The sequence below is a fragment of the Colletotrichum higginsianum genome, chromosome 5 (genome assembly GCF_001672515.1).
Source record: "Colletotrichum higginsianum IMI 349063 chromosome 5, whole genome shotgun sequence".
NCBI classification, from domain to species: Eukaryota; Fungi; Ascomycota; class Sordariomycetes; order Glomerellales; family Glomerellaceae; genus Colletotrichum; species Colletotrichum higginsianum.
The window spans coordinates 3,112,609-3,130,625 of record NC_030958.1 but is presented as its reverse complement, the minus strand read 5'-3'; the positions used below and the strand labels follow the sequence as shown (position 1 = coordinate 3,130,625).

The following is an 18,017-nucleotide window of genomic DNA, read 5'->3' as shown; positions in this document are numbered from 1 at the left end:
GCGTGGTGTACTGGGATGAGGGGCCATTATGCACTGGTGCATGCTGGAGACGGGAGATGAATGCCGCCTTTGGAGGCGACGAGATTACAAAGCCGCGCTCGGGTATGGGTGCCTCCTTTGGTCTACTTGTGGAGAGCTCATCTCCCGGCGACATGTTCATCTCGTGCGTCTGTGGCCTCTGCTGGTCCCGAGCGGACGGGATGGGCAGAAACGTCTGTGGGCTCCAAGCCCTTGAACAGCCATTTCGCGTCGTGGCTTTCTTCTCTGTCCAACTTTACGAGATGCGTAAGCTCCATGCGTTGCGAGTTGGTAGCGAAACTGGAATTCAAGCATTGAGAGGAAGGCAAAGTCGATACCGAAAATGGCCCGAGACAGTTGGGGGCGCTGATGTTTCTCCCGCCCTACCCAAGCAACCAAGCCGGTCGACCATATGTTTACGGAGGGACGAGGGTGACGAATACCAAGGGCCGAAGTTCCCCTTTCCCCGCCATTAGGCTTAGTTAGGTACTCGGTAATACCGGGCAAATAAAGGGGAGGAGACGGTAGACGCCCAGAAAGTACTTTGTAAATGAAGACGAAGGAAGTGTCGTCTGGGCCGGGCGGGTCAGGTCAGACTGGCTGGCCTCATTACTGTACTTGAGCAGGTAGGTAAGTACCGTTCGTTTAGCACGAGGGGAAGCTTGTTCGGGGTGTCGGCGGAAGGTGATTGGATGGCTGGATTAATGGGTGACGGGCACTAAGACGGGTATTTTCTGTACCTTGCAGGAGTGTGTGGCTGGGTGTTTTTCTTCTTTTCTCTCCCGCTCTCTCCCGCGTGAGATTCTTTTATTCGTGTCTATTTTCGAGCTTCGACTCGTTCCGGCCGGTTTGTAGGGCGAGTTTGCAAGTTTTATCCGTCGTGTGGCCAGCCACGTGCAGCCACTGGGAATTTGGCTTGATGTCCACAACTAGGGAGGAGATGACTTGTGGCGCAGTGACATACTGTACTACTACTCTAGCTAGGTACACACGTCAGGAATCATGAGAGGGCGAATAGGCGCGTGGGATTGCAGGGCGTCGCGTCTTTTGTTTGCAAGTTAATACGCCCCGGGAAATTGAGTTCCCCCCTCTCTTATATGAAAATGCTGTCATCAATCATAATCGGAGGTCGCTCGGGCTAAGAATTCCCGCCGTCCCATCTATGCAGTCAGCCAGTCTAGTCTGTTGCGTCCGAGGCCTAAAAAAAGGATTGCAGGTTGCGGCAGATGTAATCCGGGTTGGATGAACGGTGCTGATGCCAATCGGCCCCTTCAGCATACCTACCTACCTACCTATGTGTATCTTATTCTTGCCAGTGGCTAGGAGATCCGGAACATTGAACCAGAGCCAGGCAATCTTGTCCCTCCCCCTCTTGCCTTCCATGAGCGAAGGCCCACGGGTCATTCCTCGACTGCTCCATTCAATGAATCATTCCAGACCAGTCGGGATTCGCCCAATCCCCAGTGCCAACGCAACCCAATCTCGTCCGATGATCCATGACACAACCCTCCCTTTCCCCTGTTGCACATCCCGCATTCTTCTCTGCCAGACCACCCACTACCGCATCCACCATCAAGCCCTTGTATACGAAGCTCCCTCTCTCTCTCTCTCTCTCTCTCTTTCGCACCCGCAGTGATCTTAGGTCATGGCGCCTCGAAAAGCCGCATGCGATCCGGGCCACCTGCGCTAAAAGAAGCATTTCACCAGAGGCTAGCAACGTCTGGACCGGCTCCTGCACCTGACGGCTGGCTGAACGATACTGACAGCCGCAACGACCCAAACCAGACCCAGCTGTGTGTGGGTGGCCCCCGCCGAGTGACCCCGGTCTGCAAGTGAAGGTGCCTTGCAGGCTGCAGCAAGCACCAGCAGCATCGGCATCAGCATCAGCAAGGAGCCACGAGGAGGAGGCGGCCCCATCCATAAAACACGCGCTCTGCTGCTACTGCTAAGCACTGCTGCTGCAGCGTACTGTAATTAATTGCTGAAAGGTGCCTGCTTCCTGCTTATTCCCAACCTTCGAGCCAAGAACCCACTCTGAGCCGCCCACCCCAGCGTTTCAGCGTCCTTCGCCCCTTGATGAAACGGCAGAACCAGAAGCACCAGAGGCACCAAAGGCAATAGAGGCACCACTCGACGCGCCAAACCAGGCCAATCGCCTCCTGTACCGTCCAACCCTGAGCCCATTCTGTCTCTCGCTCCCTCCAGCAGACCTCCAGCAGATCCCATCGAAGCCGCCCTTTCTATTCCCCAGCGTCGGTCGCAATTGTACAATAACACCGGCTGTGTGTCGCCTTGCTTCTGCCTCGTTGCTCAATACCCCCTTGCATCTCGCCCTCTCTGGTTTATTTTTATTTTTTTAAACCAGGAATCCGTCGGTCCGATATTTCATTGCCTCCAAAGCCACACTCACATTCACCCATCTCACCCGAATCACGCTCATACCTGCCTCTGTCCGTTCTGGCTGTCGTGTTACCGCCGCCAACCTTGTTGCACATCCCGGGTCCGCATTGCTTGTGAGTCCTGGCCTCGTGCTCTCTACTGTCACCCATCACACATTGCGGTACAACCCGACCCTGGCCGACTCGCGAACCGCCCACAGGGAACGAAAAGAATAAAATAGAAAGGAAAGAGACACCCACAGCCCGATCTCGAACTGCCAACGCCTCGGGTTCTGACTCGTCGAGGCGAGATTGCCCTGCGTTTTATGAGTCTTAGAAACGGGACCGCAACCACGCGTACTCGTTGTTGACTGTCCTACCGTTGGACACACCTGACGAGTCCACATTCCAGTCGCTACTGCGTTGACTTTCTCTCTTCCAACAATACCAACAAATCCGTCGGGGGGGCCTGGCCATGGAGCCGGCGCTACAGCAACGGAATCCTACAGTCGAAAACAACACGGAGCTGACGCATGCCCAAACCGATTCGAGGCCCGCTGCCGCCGCCGCCGCCGACGACGACCACCGGGAGACGCCCAAAATGTTGGCCCACGATTCCATGGTGACGGTCAGGCTATCCGAGCCGCCTGCCTTGACCCTCGATACCAACGTTGGCCCAGATTCGCCCCCGAGGAGGAGACCCAGCACTGTTCGAATCGAAAGATTGCCATTTCCGGTCGAAGAAGCAGACGAAGCTGAAGCAAAGAACCTGCGTGAGGACGACATCAACGATACACCGCCTAGTGACCCGGCCACGCCATTGCCTGTTACAGCCGCCGCCAAGAGCCTCCAAGACGAGCTGGTGGGCTGCGAGGAGAAGAAGGACGAAGCGGACGAAGACCTGGCGACTTCAGTGCAAGCTCCAAGGGACCAGGGGGGACACGAAAGCCAGCACGTCCACGACGAGGACAACGAAGAAGACGAAGACGAGGAGGTAAATTGGGACGAATTGCAAAAATCAGAAGCACAAGAGCCTAGGGACGCAGATACAGACAGAGTAAGAGCACGCTGTGTTTACTTTCCCTCGTTGGATTCGGCAAGGCTGACAGTGATGGCAGTCGACAGCCATGTTGCTGGCTATGCTGGAGCAGGAAAACGACAAGTTGGCTACGAACCCGAAAAGCATCAAAGTACAGGCTGTTGAACAAGTCGCCGCTTCCAGTCGCCCCAGACCACCATCAATGGCACAACTACGACACATGGTTCATGGACCAACGCCCCCTGCCCTGCGATACTCGATGCTTCCGCCCCCGCCGATGACCGACCTCGAGTTCTACGCCGCGCTGGTCAAAGACTACCAGCAGACGGCCGCTCGACTGCCGACTCTCCTCTCGAACAAGATCCGCAAAGGCATTCCACCTCCGCTGCGAGGAGTCGTGTGGCAGAGTATGTCGGGCGCCCGCGACTCAACGTTGGAAGAGCAATACGAACGGTTCACTGGCGAGTCAAGCCCTTACGAACCCATCATTGGCAAAGACCTCGGACGGAGTTTCCCTGGCGTCGATATGTTTCGCGACCCCGAAGGCGACGGACAACGCATGCTCGGCAGGGTACTAAAGTGCTTCAGTCTCTACGATACAAAGATTGGTTATTGCCAAGGGCTGGCTTTTCTCGTTGGCCCGCTGTTGATGCACATGCCCGACAAGCAGGCGTTTTGCGTATTGGTCCGGTAAGTGGCATTCAACAAAAAAGAAAGAAAAAGAAAAAGAAAAGAACATCCTCCAAAAGGGATCGTGGCCATGAAAAGAAGAAAAAAAGTTTCGAGACAAATGCAACGTCGAGGCTAACATTGAGATGGGCAGTTTGATGGAACGATATGATCTGCGCAGCTGTTTCCTGCCAGACCTGTCAGGACTGCATGTGCGCATCCACCAGTTTCGAGAGCTTCTCCAAGAACACATGACGCCAGTGTCGAATCATCTGGAGGACCTCCAGGTCGACCCTGCCTACGTTTCACAATGGTTCCTCAGCTTTTTCGCCGTTACATGTCCCCTGCCGATGCTGTTTCGCATCTACGATGTTATCTTTGCAGAGGGGGCCCCGGAGACCCTCATGCGGGTCGCCCTATCCCTGATGCAGAAGAACCAAGCCCGGATATTAGCGTGCACCGAGCTCGAGGATGTCATGCAACTTCTCCTTTCGAGGGGTCTGTGGGATTGTTATCATTACAACGCAGACGAGTTTGTCCAGGATTTTGTCAGTCTATCGGGCGTTGTCACTCGAGAGAAGCTGCTGCAATTGGAGCAGGGGTACCGAGACGCGCAAATCGCTAGCGCAAATGCGGCGCGTTCCTCCGACGTGACCACTGCAGCCTCCCGATTCCTCGGCCGCATTTGGGCTTCCTCCACCATCATCTCCCCGAAGTCCTCCTCCACCCTCAGCCCGGGCCTCACCGCTCCGTCACGGCCCATGAGCATGTTGCGTAGGAGCACCTCCAAGCAGAGCCTGGCCTCCACCCTCAATTCGATGGAGGCCAGTTCTGTCAGTGTTCTCAGCTCTGCATCCACCGAAGCCACCACCGTGTCCCGAGATTCATCAAACACTACCGACGACTATTCATCCATCCGCGAGTCGACGCCCATCCCTGGCGGCAAGGCGCTCCATGGCAACAGCGGCAAGAACAACAAGGAGAACGCCCTGCACACCCAGATCGAGGACCTTCTCACCGCCTTGACCGAGTTGCAACGAAACCACGCCCAGCTCGCGAGCGAACTACAAAAGGAACGGGAACAGCGCGAGGAGGACAAAAAGGCCGTTCGGTCCTTGCTTGACGGACTGCGCAAAAAGGCCAGCAACGACTCTGTCAGCACCGATGCGAGCGTCGATACTCTCAAAGCGGCCGATGACCCCGCAACCGAGGCACGCGAGGGAGGCCAGGGAGACGTGTCCACTGCCAAGGCTGGCGGGCAGGATGGACCCTCGCCAGAGGACCTATCACAGCTTCTTGATTCTGTCGAGGAGAGGTTCGGCCGTCATGGTAGTAGCGATCGCAGAGTATCCCTAGGGAGGGAGTCAAGATCAGAGATGCAGCAGGAGCTACAACAGCTCAAGGACCAGCTCGCCAGTGCGGTGTCGCAATCGCAGGATTACAACCGGAAGATTCACGATTTGGACCAGGAAATATCAACCCTGAAAGACCAAGTGCGCGAATCTCACTCGCACGCACGCATCCTTCATCAAGACAAGCAGAGGCTGGAGAAACAAATACACACCATGAGGGCGCGGGCATCGGCCGCCGAAGCGGATAGTAATACTCAGCCAGACAGCGATGGGCCCATGCGTAAGAGCTCTGCTAGTGGTGCAAGCGGCCTGAGAGAGTTGAAGCTTGGTAGGAGCAAGTCGACACCGTCTCAAGCTGGGTTGATCTTGAACAAGCGGTCGTCGTCTCTGCCGAAGCCTCACGACTCGACGCCCCCTTCAGCTACGCAGGCCCCTCTCCCTCCTGCGCCACCGCCGCCGCCGCCAATAGACGATCAACACGAGGCGTTGTTGCTGGAGCTCGTTCAGGCCAAGACCGCCGAAGCTATTGCCAGGCAAGAGGCCGAGGAGACCAAGCAGAAGCTGGAAAGTCTGCGCAAGGCGTACGGCGCGGCGGCGGCAGAGACATCACCGGCGGCGGGGTCGGCTGCATCAGCCGCCATGGGCGTCTTTGGTCGCCTCACCGGCGCTGCTACGGAGCCCGCTAAACCCGCCTCGCCCGCGACGACGCCAGCTGTTGCCGGCGCGGCGGCGGCGGGAGGATTCTGGGGTTGGAGGAGATAAACGGGGATCGGCCACGTCATGGTCACACTGGCGCTTCAACGCAACAACTAGAGGAGCATCCGGGGGCATCTAGAGCATCTTGCATTATGGTTTCTGCGACAGGTACCAGGCCCGTCAGCTCCCCACACATTTTACTCGTTTGCATTCCGTGGGAGAGTAGACTGAGGGCATTTTGCATGCGTGGAAGCGGGTAGGCTGGCTCTCCACGTCAGGAGGGGGATGTTTTTCTTTAATCTTCTTCTTCTCAACCCCAAAACCCATCACATTGGCATCCTAGACTGTTTATTCACTTTTCTTCCATTCACATCAAACATGGCACCGGAGTTGAGAAGACTCTACTAACCCCCGCCATCTCCAACGGGTGAGACGGAAGGGCTTCGTCTCCGACCCTTATGGCCAGGAGTTTTTGGTTCGTCGGTCTCGTCTGCTATTTTCTTACTTACGAGCAGATGGACAGGAGTTATTCTTTTTTCCCTATCTAGTTTTCGCCCTTTGCCCTTCGGCCAAGCGAGGTTGAAGTACAGACAGACAGTAGAACAATCCAAGACATGATATGAAGGCGAAGCCAAAGGGTTCCAGAGCAATTCACGACATGATCAGCTGGTGGCCTGTGAGGCTCGTCAAGGCGGATGTGGCCCGTACGCAACCCCTTTTTCGTTCGCCCGTTTCGGCAGCATCGTGGATACTCCCTTCCCCTACGACGTTGCATTCAGTGCAGTTTTGGGGGCGCATCCACTTGCTTGGCCTTAACCCCCTTGGGCTGGCCCTCTTGGCCTCTGCGCTGTGCCTGGACCTTCAAAGCTCCCTTGTGGCGGTGCAATGTGAAAGCGAGAGGGGCCGCAGACAGGGGAGCTCGATAATAGGATACCTTTTGCATGTGAAAGTTGGAAGGCGGAAAGAAAAGAAAATGTGGCGCCCACCTTCATGAGCGTCCACTCCCGCGCGTGAGCGAGACCGGGATATTGCTGGTTCTGAAAAGCCGTTGCCATGGTGGGAGTGGATTTCTCGAGAGTGGAAGAAAATATTTTCTAATATCGTCGGGAACTAAGGGAGAAGAAGTTACTTTTTTCGTGCTTTGCTTTGTGCGTGGTTGCCGCGATACTGGGCTGACTGAGGTGTAGAATTGACATGGAAGTTGACGGGGTGGGGGGGGGGACGATTTCCCAATGAGTGGACGGACGGACGGAAAAAGAATAGGAAAGCCACCCATCGACGACCAACGGCCAAGGCGCACGTGAGTGTGCATGGCAGTCTGGCAGATGACACCCAGGAGTGTCAAACGTCGACCCATTGACGTCCAACGGCCTCGTTCTAGTGGACAGAAAGAGAGCAAGCGGCGTTCAGCACGTGTGCTTCGTACCGTGCCGTATGCGGATTACAGATAACACAACCGTCAGGGAGCGAGATTGGATGGAGCACGTGCTCCCGCGGGGTTGAGGACAGAGCAAGCCCAGAGCAACGCCGGGGGCCCTCCGTCTGGTCCGCGACGTTCTTTTGGGTGTGGGCCGGACGCTCGAATGGTTGCGACGGCGTTTGGCGCCGCCCGTGGATGAGGCCATGGTGGAGGTTGGCCAGATAGGAGCACAAGGTGCCAGTTACGGCGCGCTGGCATGGTTCGTCTGATGGCTGATAGCCCCCATTTGCAACGGACGACCGACCGGTTTAACTAGCTGGTGGAAGATTGTGACGAGGGAGTTTTTGAAAAGGCTGGAGATGATGCGCTGGCAATTGGCTGCCAGAGCCTACCAGGGACTTCCTGGGTCGGTGTTGTTGAGAGCCTGAGCGCTTGTCGTGCTGGTGTTTTTGGCGGTACAGGTTGGCATCTGGCATCTGGCATCGTGATTTTATTTTTCTTTCTTGGATGCCGTCCGTTGCTTAGGAGGAGGGGGGACGGGGTGGACGGGCCACAGGCCGCTGTGTGCGCCGGGCGTATGGTGTAACTCACTTAGAAGCTAGGTCTCGGTTTCTCTCTTTCCACGTCTTCTGCGGCGTCTGCCTATGTAGATACCCAGTAAGCACCAGCTGTTGGATACCGACGTATCGGGCAGTATGATTTTGAGGACACACGAGCAAGTTTACCGTTTGAAGCGGGAGGCACAAAGGGGAGGGGGGACAAAAAACGGCCATGTCAGATAGGTACCGGTCAATGCCATGGTTTCAGGTCACTCGGGATTCTCACACCCCTGTCGCGTCTGGCTGTCTATGATAAGATAGTGAACAAAAAGGATTTTGATTCCCCTCCCCGCCTCCGTTTTTGATTTCGAGTCTAATTTTTGTTTTGATTTCGGGGTGCAGCAGCACTCGGCTAATGGGCCATGTCTGTTGGAAGAAGGGGGCCACAAAGGAGTGAGTGAGAGATCGAGGGACTGAAATGCAAAGGACGTCACATGTCGGCAGCCGCCACGAATAGCACATAGCTACGCTGAGATGACGCCAAAGACGGGGGGGGGGCTGGACCGATACGATACCTCGTCATTGGGCGAGGCGATGGCGTCCCATCAGAGGCATTCAATGGAATCGACAGGTATTGGTTGCTGTGGCATAGCTTTTGCGTCATCGGTTCGGAAACAAGCTGGGACGGGCACTAGCCACAGCCCGAACAGGGGCCCCTATCTCGTTTTGCACACTACCTACCTTACCTATCCACCTACGGATCCCTTACCTAGGTACGCTATCTCCGTCTTGCGTTCGGCGTGCGTGCCGTGCGTCTGCTCCACCGTGGTAGTCATTGGCGCGTGCGTGCTGCAGCTTGCAGTAGCAAAATTCGTGTGCATACGGATGGGTCAACGGCCAACAGAACGTAGGCCGGGTCTGTTGAACTGATGAACGAAGGGTTAGTTGGGTGAGGAAACGGGTGAAATGAGGCAAAGGAGAGAAGAGATAGTGGTGGGGGTTAGACATAGTTGGAGAGATAGAGGCCACAGCGGGAGAAGGAAAGGACCCAAAACCAAACAGAACACAACATCAAAGGGAGCAAAGAAGATTGTCGCATCGCGGCATCACACACAGGATACTACGTGGAGCCCTCACTGGCTGGGAGGTCCTGTTTTGGGAGACAACAGCGTCACTGATTCTTTCCAGACGGGGGGACTGAGGACTGGGAGGTCATGTTTTGCTCTCTCCTGGGTACCTAAGTCCTCGCTCTGCTGGTCTGGCCCGGCCTGGCGTTGGCACGGACGGGCCCCCCTCGGTGGGCTCTGCGGTGCTCCTTTCTGATCTTCATTTGCATCACCCAGCACTCCCGCTCCTGCAGCCACTCCCACTCGCGCACACAGAGCAAGTACCACCACCACACACAAAGTCCTTTTTATTTTTCTCTCCCCTTCCCTTTTTTCCCTTGCTTTCCACGCACTGCCTGCTGCTACCCAATCCGCCCACCCACACAAACACAACACACACACCCTCCTCACCTCTCCGGTTTCGTGTCTCCTCTTTGCCTGAGCTTCCCAGACCTGAACATCATCGTCACAAAACCCAAACACCTGGCCTTCTTTCGTCCTACAACCTTTTCCATCTTTATATCTCAAGAACCTTCCACATCTCCAGCTTCTGCCAGAGCTACTCGCTACCTTCTACTTGACGCAAACAAGCAAAACATCTCCCTCCTCAACCCCACGCAAGCTTCGATCTCTTGAAACGCCCGTAGCTTTTCCACGAAGTCCCGCCATCACACGACATCCCTTCCCCGACCGTCACCCTTTCTCCTTTCCACCAAACACAACACCAACACACGCACATCTTCGTCGCCATCTTTCGCAATGTCTGACTTCCCGGACGCGCCCACCTCCGCCCCATCGGCCAACGGCAGCACCTATATCCAGGCAACCAAGGAGAGTAAGGTACGTCGTCGCTGCCCCTTCCGTAGATGCCGCGACTTCCGCGTCCCAGATATCGCTCCCCTTGGGAACATCGTTGCTAACCTGTGCCGACAGTGCTACGACCTCTTCTGATTCTCACTTTCAGCGATGTACATAAACTAACAGCCCTTTTCCAGACGCTGCCGCTGCCTACCAGCAGGTTTCAAACGGTATGGTTTTATTCATATTCTTGCCCACCCTCCTATGACGTCTGAGTGGCGCATCACCATATACTGACCGTCCTCGTTACTTCCAGGCCCCGTCGCCCAGAGTGTCAAGGACCAGTCCGCAAAGACTTCCGACGAGCTCGGTAACCTTGCCGCCGCTCGCAGAACGCCCTCCAACCCTGCTGCCACCGGCCAGCCCTTGACTCACTACCATTCTTTCTTCTTCGAGCTTATCTCGTGGAACAACCCTCGTATGTGATGACCCGTGATCTCCTATGATTCTCATCCCCCACTGACACCCAGCTACAGGTGCTTCGGCAATTGCCTACAGCTCCATCGTCACCCTCATCTTCGCCGCCCGTTATCTCGATGTCCTGCGATACAGTCTGAAGCTCACCTGGATGGTGCTCGGCACCACCGTCCTTGCCGAGCTCGCCGGCAAGCTTGTCCTCAACAACGGCCTCGCTTCCCAACTTCGCCCCAGACGCTACTACGTCATCCCCAGAGAGACGCTCGATGCCGCCATAGGAGACGTTCACGAGCTCATCAACTTCTTTGTGATTGAGGCTCAGCGCATCGTCTTTGCCGAGAACGTTGGTGCTTCTGCTGCTGTAAGTTGCTCGCGTGATGGTCTCCACAATTATTGACATCATCCCGACTGACACAACCGCTCATCGCAGGCCTTCATCGGTGCCTTCATCGCCTACTACCTCGTCAAGATCGTTCCCTTCTGGGGCCTTTCTCTCATCGCCACCACTGCTCTTTTCATGGTTCCCCTCCTGTACACCTCCAACCAGGAGCTTATCGACGCCCAGCTCAACCGCGCCGGCGAGCTGATTGGCCAGCAGACAAGCCAGTTCCGCAGTGTCGCCAGCAAGCACACTGCCGAGGCCACCAACATCACCAAGCAGTACATGGGCGACTACACTGCTAAGGCTCAGCAGTTGCTCGGTCGCCGTTCCGCTTCTCCTGAGGCAGCCCGCGCTCCCGCCCCCCAAACCCAGACTCCTGCCGACATCCGTCCCTCTGTTGAGGAGGATGACTTCCCTGCTCCTCCCAAGGCCGACTTCCAGTCCGAGCCGGTTGTCCCGGCCGCCGAGGAGAAGACCCCTATGGTTGCCTCTTAAGGGTCTCGTTCGATTGGTTTTCTGAGCGTACACAGGCGAGTAAGGCATACAACTGTATATCGCTCGCTTGACGACAACGGAACGACTCATGACGAACACGAACAAGATCACACACACCACCTTTCTCTCTACGACTTTACTGGCGTGGTCTGGTTTGCGGGTTGGTTCTGGCAAGGAGTTTAGTTGCACATAGTCAGCAACGAAAAGGATAATCTCAGAAACTGTCTCCAAGCGGAGGCAAGGGACATGGAACGAATTATCGTGTACGCATGTAGTGTATTGGCTTTCGCTTTTTACTTCTCTCTTCATGGCACACACGGCTTTGGCGAAAGGGGGATCATCAGATTGTCTAGGGGACGCAGAGTAACGAGTTATTTCCACACCAAACCGTGTACACCCCTTGTGCGTGGTATATCAACCCACCCCCGAGTAAACTCATGAATCCAACGTGACTTACCAAGTCAGTGAGGCGCTGCGGCGCGTCTCAAGCGTGACACGACAAACCCTTGCAGCTCCGGATGCTTAAGGGGCTCGCTCGTTTGCCGTTCGATCATGGTGCTGTATGTGTCTGCTACCTGCTCCCTGCTCCCTGTCCATCGTGGTCAAATGGATTACACGCGCTACACACACTACTTTGCGAGAATTGGCAGTTCACCAGTAACAACATACAAGTCACAAGAAGCAAAGCAATAAGGGACTGATACATGTATCCATGATCAACGGACGCCTGCTTTCCTCGCCCTTTATTCCACACCACATAGGCATATCAGCAAGCCACAAGCCATCGAAGCCCACCCCAGGCGGAGCAAGAAAAACAAATAATTTCCGCAGAGCAAGTCCAAAATGATAAAAAAAAAGGAAAGCGGCGAGAGTCGGTAGTGTCTGCCCTTTCATGGAACCACCCGCTATGATAAACCCCCTCCCTGCCTTCGCAATTGCCATCCCATATACACACAACGAATTAGGCGCGCTCACGAGTGACTCAGTACATTGGCTATTTTCAGTCTTTTCCCTCAATCACTCTCATCCATGTCGAATGGATCCTCGCTCTCTGGATCGCCAACAGCCATCTCACTGTCGTCGTCGTCGTCGTCGTCGTCGATGACATAGGTGGGCTTGGCCTTCGCCTTGGCCGCAGCCGCTCGTCCAGGCCTGCTTCTTGCAGCCGGGCGAGGCGGTGACTCGGGCTCCTCCATCTCGACATCGTCGTCCTCGTCATCGCTCAGGACACGCTTGGTCGCCTTCTTGGCGGCGTATGCCTTGGCTGCGGGAGACAGTGCGGGTTGCTTGGGGGCAGCCTTCGCCTTGGGCTTTGGCTTGGGTGCCGCTTCAGCGTCTTTAGGCTTGTTCTTCGTTCCCGCAGGACGGCCACGAGCCTTCTTGGCAGGTGCTGCGGCCGCGGGTCCTCCCTTGGCCTCCTTTGACGTTGATGCTTTAGAGAGCTTGGCAGCCGGGGCACCGTCGTCGCTCAGAAAGCTGTCGATGTCGTCGCCCTTTGTGAAAGTCTTGTGCGGAGATGATCGAGCAAGCATCTCGTAGTTGGTGTCATCGACGCTATCGTCATCAAAGTTTCTCGACGCTTTGGTCTTCATCTTGGGCAGAGTAGAGTCGCGTCTGTCAGGTCGGTTCATGGCGAACAAACTAAGTCGGCCCTTCTCCGTCTCCGCCTTTGGCGCGCCGATGCCTCGGACCAGAGCGCCAATGTCACCAATCTGGCTGTCGTTTATGTCTGACTCGGACTCGTCATCCAGAACATACTTGGACTTCTTGGACGCAGCAGCTCGTTGGCCCCTGCCATTAGCTGAGGGCTTCGTGGGTGCCGGCTCAGGGGAATCGCTCTTCTCCTCAACGCTCTGGAAGTGGTCATCAGACAGCTCAGAAGATTCGTCAATGACGAACTTCTTCGCTGAAGTAGCCCGCTGCGTACGAGAAGTGCTATCCTTGGCTGCAGTTTCGACCGCCGCAGGCTTCACAACAGCTTTGGGGGCGGGCTTCGTCACGGGCTTCTCCCCAGAACTCTTCTTGCCTTCCAGGTTCTTAAAGTCATCGTCACTGTCCAACTCCTCAACCCGCGGTGAAGGCTTCTTGGCCGCCACAGGTTTCTGACTCTGTGAGGAGTTGTCCTCGGTCGCTGACTCCACCGGGACAGAAGTGCTCTTCTTGCCTAGGGCGGCGAAGTCCTCGTCGTCGTCGGACTCGCTCAATGTGTAGATAGGCTTTTTCTTGGTTGCCGCCGCTCTCGGGCGGGTCTCGCTGGGAGCAGCCGGCTTGGCAGTGCCTTTGCGACCAAGAGCAGCAAAGTCGTCGTCTGAGAAAGCGTCGGACTCGGCCTCTTCTTTCTTGGGCTTGACCTTCGATTTCTCAAACATGGCGACAAATCTTTCGGCTGCCTTCTCTGCTACCTTTGGAGCAGCCTTAGCCTTGGCGCCGGCACGCTTCTTCTCTACAGGCGCGTAGTCATCGTCATCCTTCTTAGCCTTGCGGCCTTTGCCAGCACCAATCTTCTTTGACACACGTCTGCCGAGTCTGCGGATGTTGGTCTGGATTTCGGCGTCCAGGGCCATCTGGTTCTCCCACTCGGCCACGAATTCATCGAGATCTTGGGTCCAGAGATCCTTCTCACTCAATGCGAGAAGGGCGTCGTGTTCGGCCTTCTTGTTATCGATCTGCCTCTGCAGTCTCTCAAGACGCTCGTAAGTCAGAGACCAAATGGGCATCTAGTCAATAAGGTTAGTATATGTATGGGTGACACTTCAAGCAAAGGGGCACCAACGGAAAGGAGGTAGTCGTAGCCGTTAGTCTGCTCGTCATTATCCTCCTCGTCCTCGTCGTTACCCTCCATGTCCTCGTCGGTGGACTTTTTCTTGGCATTCTTGTCCTTGTTCTTAGGGAAAGCCTCGTATTTGCGTTTAGCAAGCTCTTCAACGAGAACCTGCTTCTTCTTCTTGGCCACAATGAGCTTGCCGTCGATGATCTCTCTGATGAAGCGAGCTTGCTCAGAGAGTTTTCTGTAGTCCGAGTGGTATACGCCAAGCCAGTGCTTCTTGCGCTGTGCGTACATGTCCAAGCGGTAGTTGTAAAACTCTTCCAGGATTTCCTCGACCTTCTCGTACTTGCGGATCTGGCCACGAGTGTCAAAGGCGACCAAGTTTGAAGTGGCAACCTGCTTGGAGAGTTTGAACCGCTCCATGAGACCATCGGCCAGGACGTCTTTGGAGTGCTTGTCATCCATCTGAATAACAAAGTGGACGTTCTTGTGGTCATTGAACTCCTTGTAGTCCTTGATCCAGACTGGGCCCTTGACGCCACTAATGACCTCCTCAAGTTTGGCCTTGAAATCGTCGGTCCACATGCGAATGGGAAGTTCGGTAACGACGACTTCACCGGTTCTCTCGTCGAGCTCGCAGATTCCATTAAACTTGTAACGATCCTTCTCGGACTGCTCAGGGGTGCCCTTCCAACCGCGGAACCAGGGCATCATGGGCTGAAACGCAGCATCCTCGGGGGTCGACTCGTCGAGGCGGCCCATGCGTCTCTTAAGGTTGTTGACGATGTCGATCGGGTGATAGTTGGGGATGGAAGTGCTCCAACCAGTACCAATACCATCGGCACCGTTGCAGAGAATCATGGGAATGATCGGCGCGTAGACCTTGGGCTCGATTCTCTTTCCGTCCTCGTACTGAGGCTCCAGGTTGGGCTCGTCGAGGGCAGAAAAGATCTTTCTCGCGAAAGGAGACAGTCTCGTGTGAATGTAACGAGGACTGGCGGCATCCGAACCACCGGCAAGACGAGAACCGAAGTTTCCGGAGGGCTCCAGGCAGTTGATGTTGTTGGAGCCCACAAAGTTCTGCGCAAGACCGATGATGGTCTGCTGAAGAGAGGCTTCACCGTGGTGGTAGGACGTCTGCTCGGAGATGTAACCAGCCAATTCAACGACCTTCTGATCCTTGACAAGATTTCTCTTGAAACAGGCGTACATGACCTTGCGCTGACCAGGTTTCAATCCGTCGACGACGGAAGGGATGGATCGCATGTTGTCAGCCATGGAGAAGAGGATGAGCTCCCTGTTGACGAAGTCCGTGTAGGTGATGGACTTGGTCGAGTGGTCGAGGAATGTACCGGGCACAAAGTTGCCAAGCCACTCCTTTCTGGCGTCCGCCTTCTTCTTGGAGAAAGCCAGGTCGAAGAGCTCGACCTCTTCCGGCTTCATCGTGTCAAACTCCTTGAGATGGTCATCCAGGTTGGTGAAATAGACTTGGGCATCTTCGTTCGAACTGGTACCCAGACCCTTGAAGTACTTGTAGTGCCACCTGGACAGCTCGCTCTTGTGGAGTTCCTTCCACTCCTCGTACTGAGGCTGAGTGAAGAACGACTTAAGGCGAGCCGGCTTCTTCGGGTTGGGCCCTTGCCAGACCTTCACGATGGGGGTGATGAACTCGCGGAAAAAGTCGGGTATTTGCAGCAAGGATGGGTATTGAACTTGCAGGAAGTTGATGAGGAGACCCTTGATGTGAGAACCGTCGTGATCCTGATCGGCCATGATCATCAGATGACCATACCGCAGACTCTTCGTGTCGGTGTATGTCTGCTTGTGCTTCAGACCAAGGAACTGCTTGATGTTCTGGATTTCCTGGTTTTTTGTGATCTGGTCGATTGAAGCGTCACGGACGTTCAGCATCTTACCACGAAGGGGGAAGACTCCGATGCGATCGGGGTCGAGAATGGCACGGCCGGCAACAGCCAAACTCTTGGCAGAGTCACCTTCGGTGAGAATGAGAGTACATTCGTGGCCGTGGCGGGTACCGGCCAAGTTAGCATCAACTAGTTTCGAGTTGCTGATGCGAGATCGCTTGTTGCCGTCGCTCTTGGCCATCATCTTGTCAGCCTTCTTCTCGGCGAAGTCGATGATGTTCTGGATGGCGTCTGATTTGGCGATCTTCTTTAGGAATTCCTCAGTCAAAGAGCACTTGCTTCCAAACTGGCTGACCTTGGTGGTCATCTGCTCCTTGGTTTGGGAAGTGAAGGCGGGATTGTTGACAAGACAGTTCACAAAGATGAAAATATGGTTCCGAATATGGTTCTGCTTGAGGGCGTGGCCCTTCTTCTTCTTGTCAAGGGTCTTGAGCAGCGAGCCTGTGATTTGGTCGGCAATATAGTTGACGTGTGTTCCACCGGATGTGGTAGCAATGGAATTGACAAACGACACTTGCTGGAACGAGCCGTCCGACACTGTGAAGGCAATCTCCCATCTGGGGTGAGCGTCGGTCTTGTCAACCTCGACTACAACCTTGGGCTCGACGCCCTCCTCGGCACCGCGTTCCTTCGCGATAGCCTTAGCATACATCTCACAGTACCCCTTGAAGGCAAGCTTGATGTGGGTGCCGTTCATGTGCACCTTGATGCCGCGTACAGTGCCAGCCATATCGTAGACGCGACGGTAGATCAAAGCTTCAAGATCATCATCTATGCCGGTCATGCTGAACCGTTTGAAGTCAGGCTTGAAGGTGACCCGGACAAAGTCGCTAGTCTTGCTGCTGGTGATCTTCGCCTTGCCGCACTTGCTCATGTTGTCGGTCCAGACTTGCTTGTATCTCTTGCCGCTGTTGGAGTCTTGGCATTCAAGGGTGAACTGCTCGCTGAAGACATTGCAAAGCTTTGCACCATAACCGTTACGACCACCGACGGTCTTCTTCTCGTCGTCATCGTAGTTGGAACCAGTGAGGAGGTGGCCGAAAATCATCTCGGGAATGTAAATCTTCTCTTTGCCGTGGATCTCGACCGGGATACCTTTACCGTTGTTCTCAACGGTAATCTCTCCCGCCTCACGGTCGACGGAGATCTTCATATAGGTCATAGTTGCATCTCGCTGCTTGTTGTCGGCGGCGTTGACGAGAATTTCGTCAAAGATCTTGTACAGACCAGGGACGAACGTGACCTTGCGGTACTCCATGAGCTTCGTCTCCTTGTTGAAAACCCACATGGGCTGCTCGGTCGGCTCGACCGACCCAATGTAGGTATCGGGACGCTTGATAATGTGTTCAAGCTGGGTGAGCTTCTGGTAAGTATCGGTGGCCGTCTTCTTGGACTTGGGTCCCGAAGCGGGCTCGTCGTCGTTGTCGATCATCATACTGTCGTTCTCGATTTCCGCGAGAGGGTTCCCGCTGGACTTTTTGGCAGCCGGGGCTTTCTTGAGTTTCTTCGCGCTAGGGGGCGTGTTGGAGAACGTTGAGGCACCATCCTCGTCGTCGGACTCGGGCTTTGCCCGCTTCTTCGGCACAGCCTTTGTCTTCAGCGTGGTTTGCGTCAGTTTCTTCGCCGGCGCCTTCTTGACGGCGGCGGCCTTGGCCTTGGGCTTCTGCGACGGATCAGTATTTGGTCGAGTGTTGGTCTGCGGAATCGCCAGCCTGGGCGCGACTGCGCCTTGCTTCGGCAGTGGTTTGGGGGGTGGCAGCATAGACATGGTGAAGGGCAAAATATGTTAAGATCATGGAACAAGGCACAGCAAGGTTTGTCTGAGGGGATATGGGTTGAATGGACTGCGCAAGTGTGATTGAGGGGAATGAGGGTTGTGTGCGTAGCTCCGAGGTCGAAGGCAGTCAGTCGTTTCGGGCGGATTTGCGACAACGAGACAAGCCTTTCGAGATCGAG

At 55.3% G+C, this 18,017-nt stretch overlaps 4 protein-coding genes across 4 annotated transcripts; 2 read left to right on the top strand and 2 right to left on the bottom strand.

Annotated features, from left to right (window-relative positions):
* Nucleotides 1-2,871: 2,871 nt before the first annotated feature.
* On the top strand, nucleotides 2,872-6,218 carry CH63R_07813 (TBC domain-containing protein; the record flags this gene model as incomplete). Its single annotated transcript, XM_018302787.1, has 3 exons — nucleotides 2,872-3,453; nucleotides 3,515-4,125; nucleotides 4,259-6,218. 3 exons carry the CDS (start codon nucleotides 2,872-2,874, stop codon nucleotides 6,216-6,218), a joined length of 3,153 nt encoding a protein of 1,050 aa, XP_018157565.1.
* A 709-nt stretch (nucleotides 6,219-6,927) lies between these two features.
* On the bottom strand, nucleotides 6,928-7,207 carry CH63R_07812 (uncharacterized protein; the record flags this gene model as incomplete). The annotated part of the gene is made up of 2 exons (XM_018302786.1): nucleotides 6,928-7,086; nucleotides 7,139-7,207. 2 exons carry the CDS (start codon nucleotides 7,205-7,207, stop codon nucleotides 6,928-6,930), a joined length of 228 nt encoding a protein of 75 aa, XP_018157564.1.
* A 2,769-nt stretch (nucleotides 7,208-9,976) lies between these two features.
* Nucleotides 9,977-11,369, top strand: CH63R_07811 (Reticulon-like protein; the record flags this gene model as incomplete). The annotated part of the gene is made up of 5 exons (XM_018302785.1): nucleotides 9,977-10,052; nucleotides 10,213-10,245; nucleotides 10,332-10,493; nucleotides 10,552-10,853; nucleotides 10,923-11,369. The coding sequence occupies 5 exons, from the start codon at nucleotides 9,977-9,979 to the stop codon at nucleotides 11,367-11,369; spliced, it is 1,020 nt and encodes a 339-aa protein (XP_018157563.1).
* Nucleotides 11,370-12,382: 1,013 nt separating this feature from the next.
* On the bottom strand, nucleotides 12,383-17,829 carry CH63R_07810 (DNA topoisomerase 2; the record flags this gene model as incomplete). Its single annotated transcript, XM_018302784.1, has 2 exons — nucleotides 12,383-14,086; nucleotides 14,143-17,829. 2 exons carry the CDS (start codon nucleotides 17,827-17,829, stop codon nucleotides 12,383-12,385), a joined length of 5,391 nt encoding a protein of 1,796 aa, XP_018157562.1.
* Nucleotides 17,830-18,017: the final 188 nt, after the last annotated feature.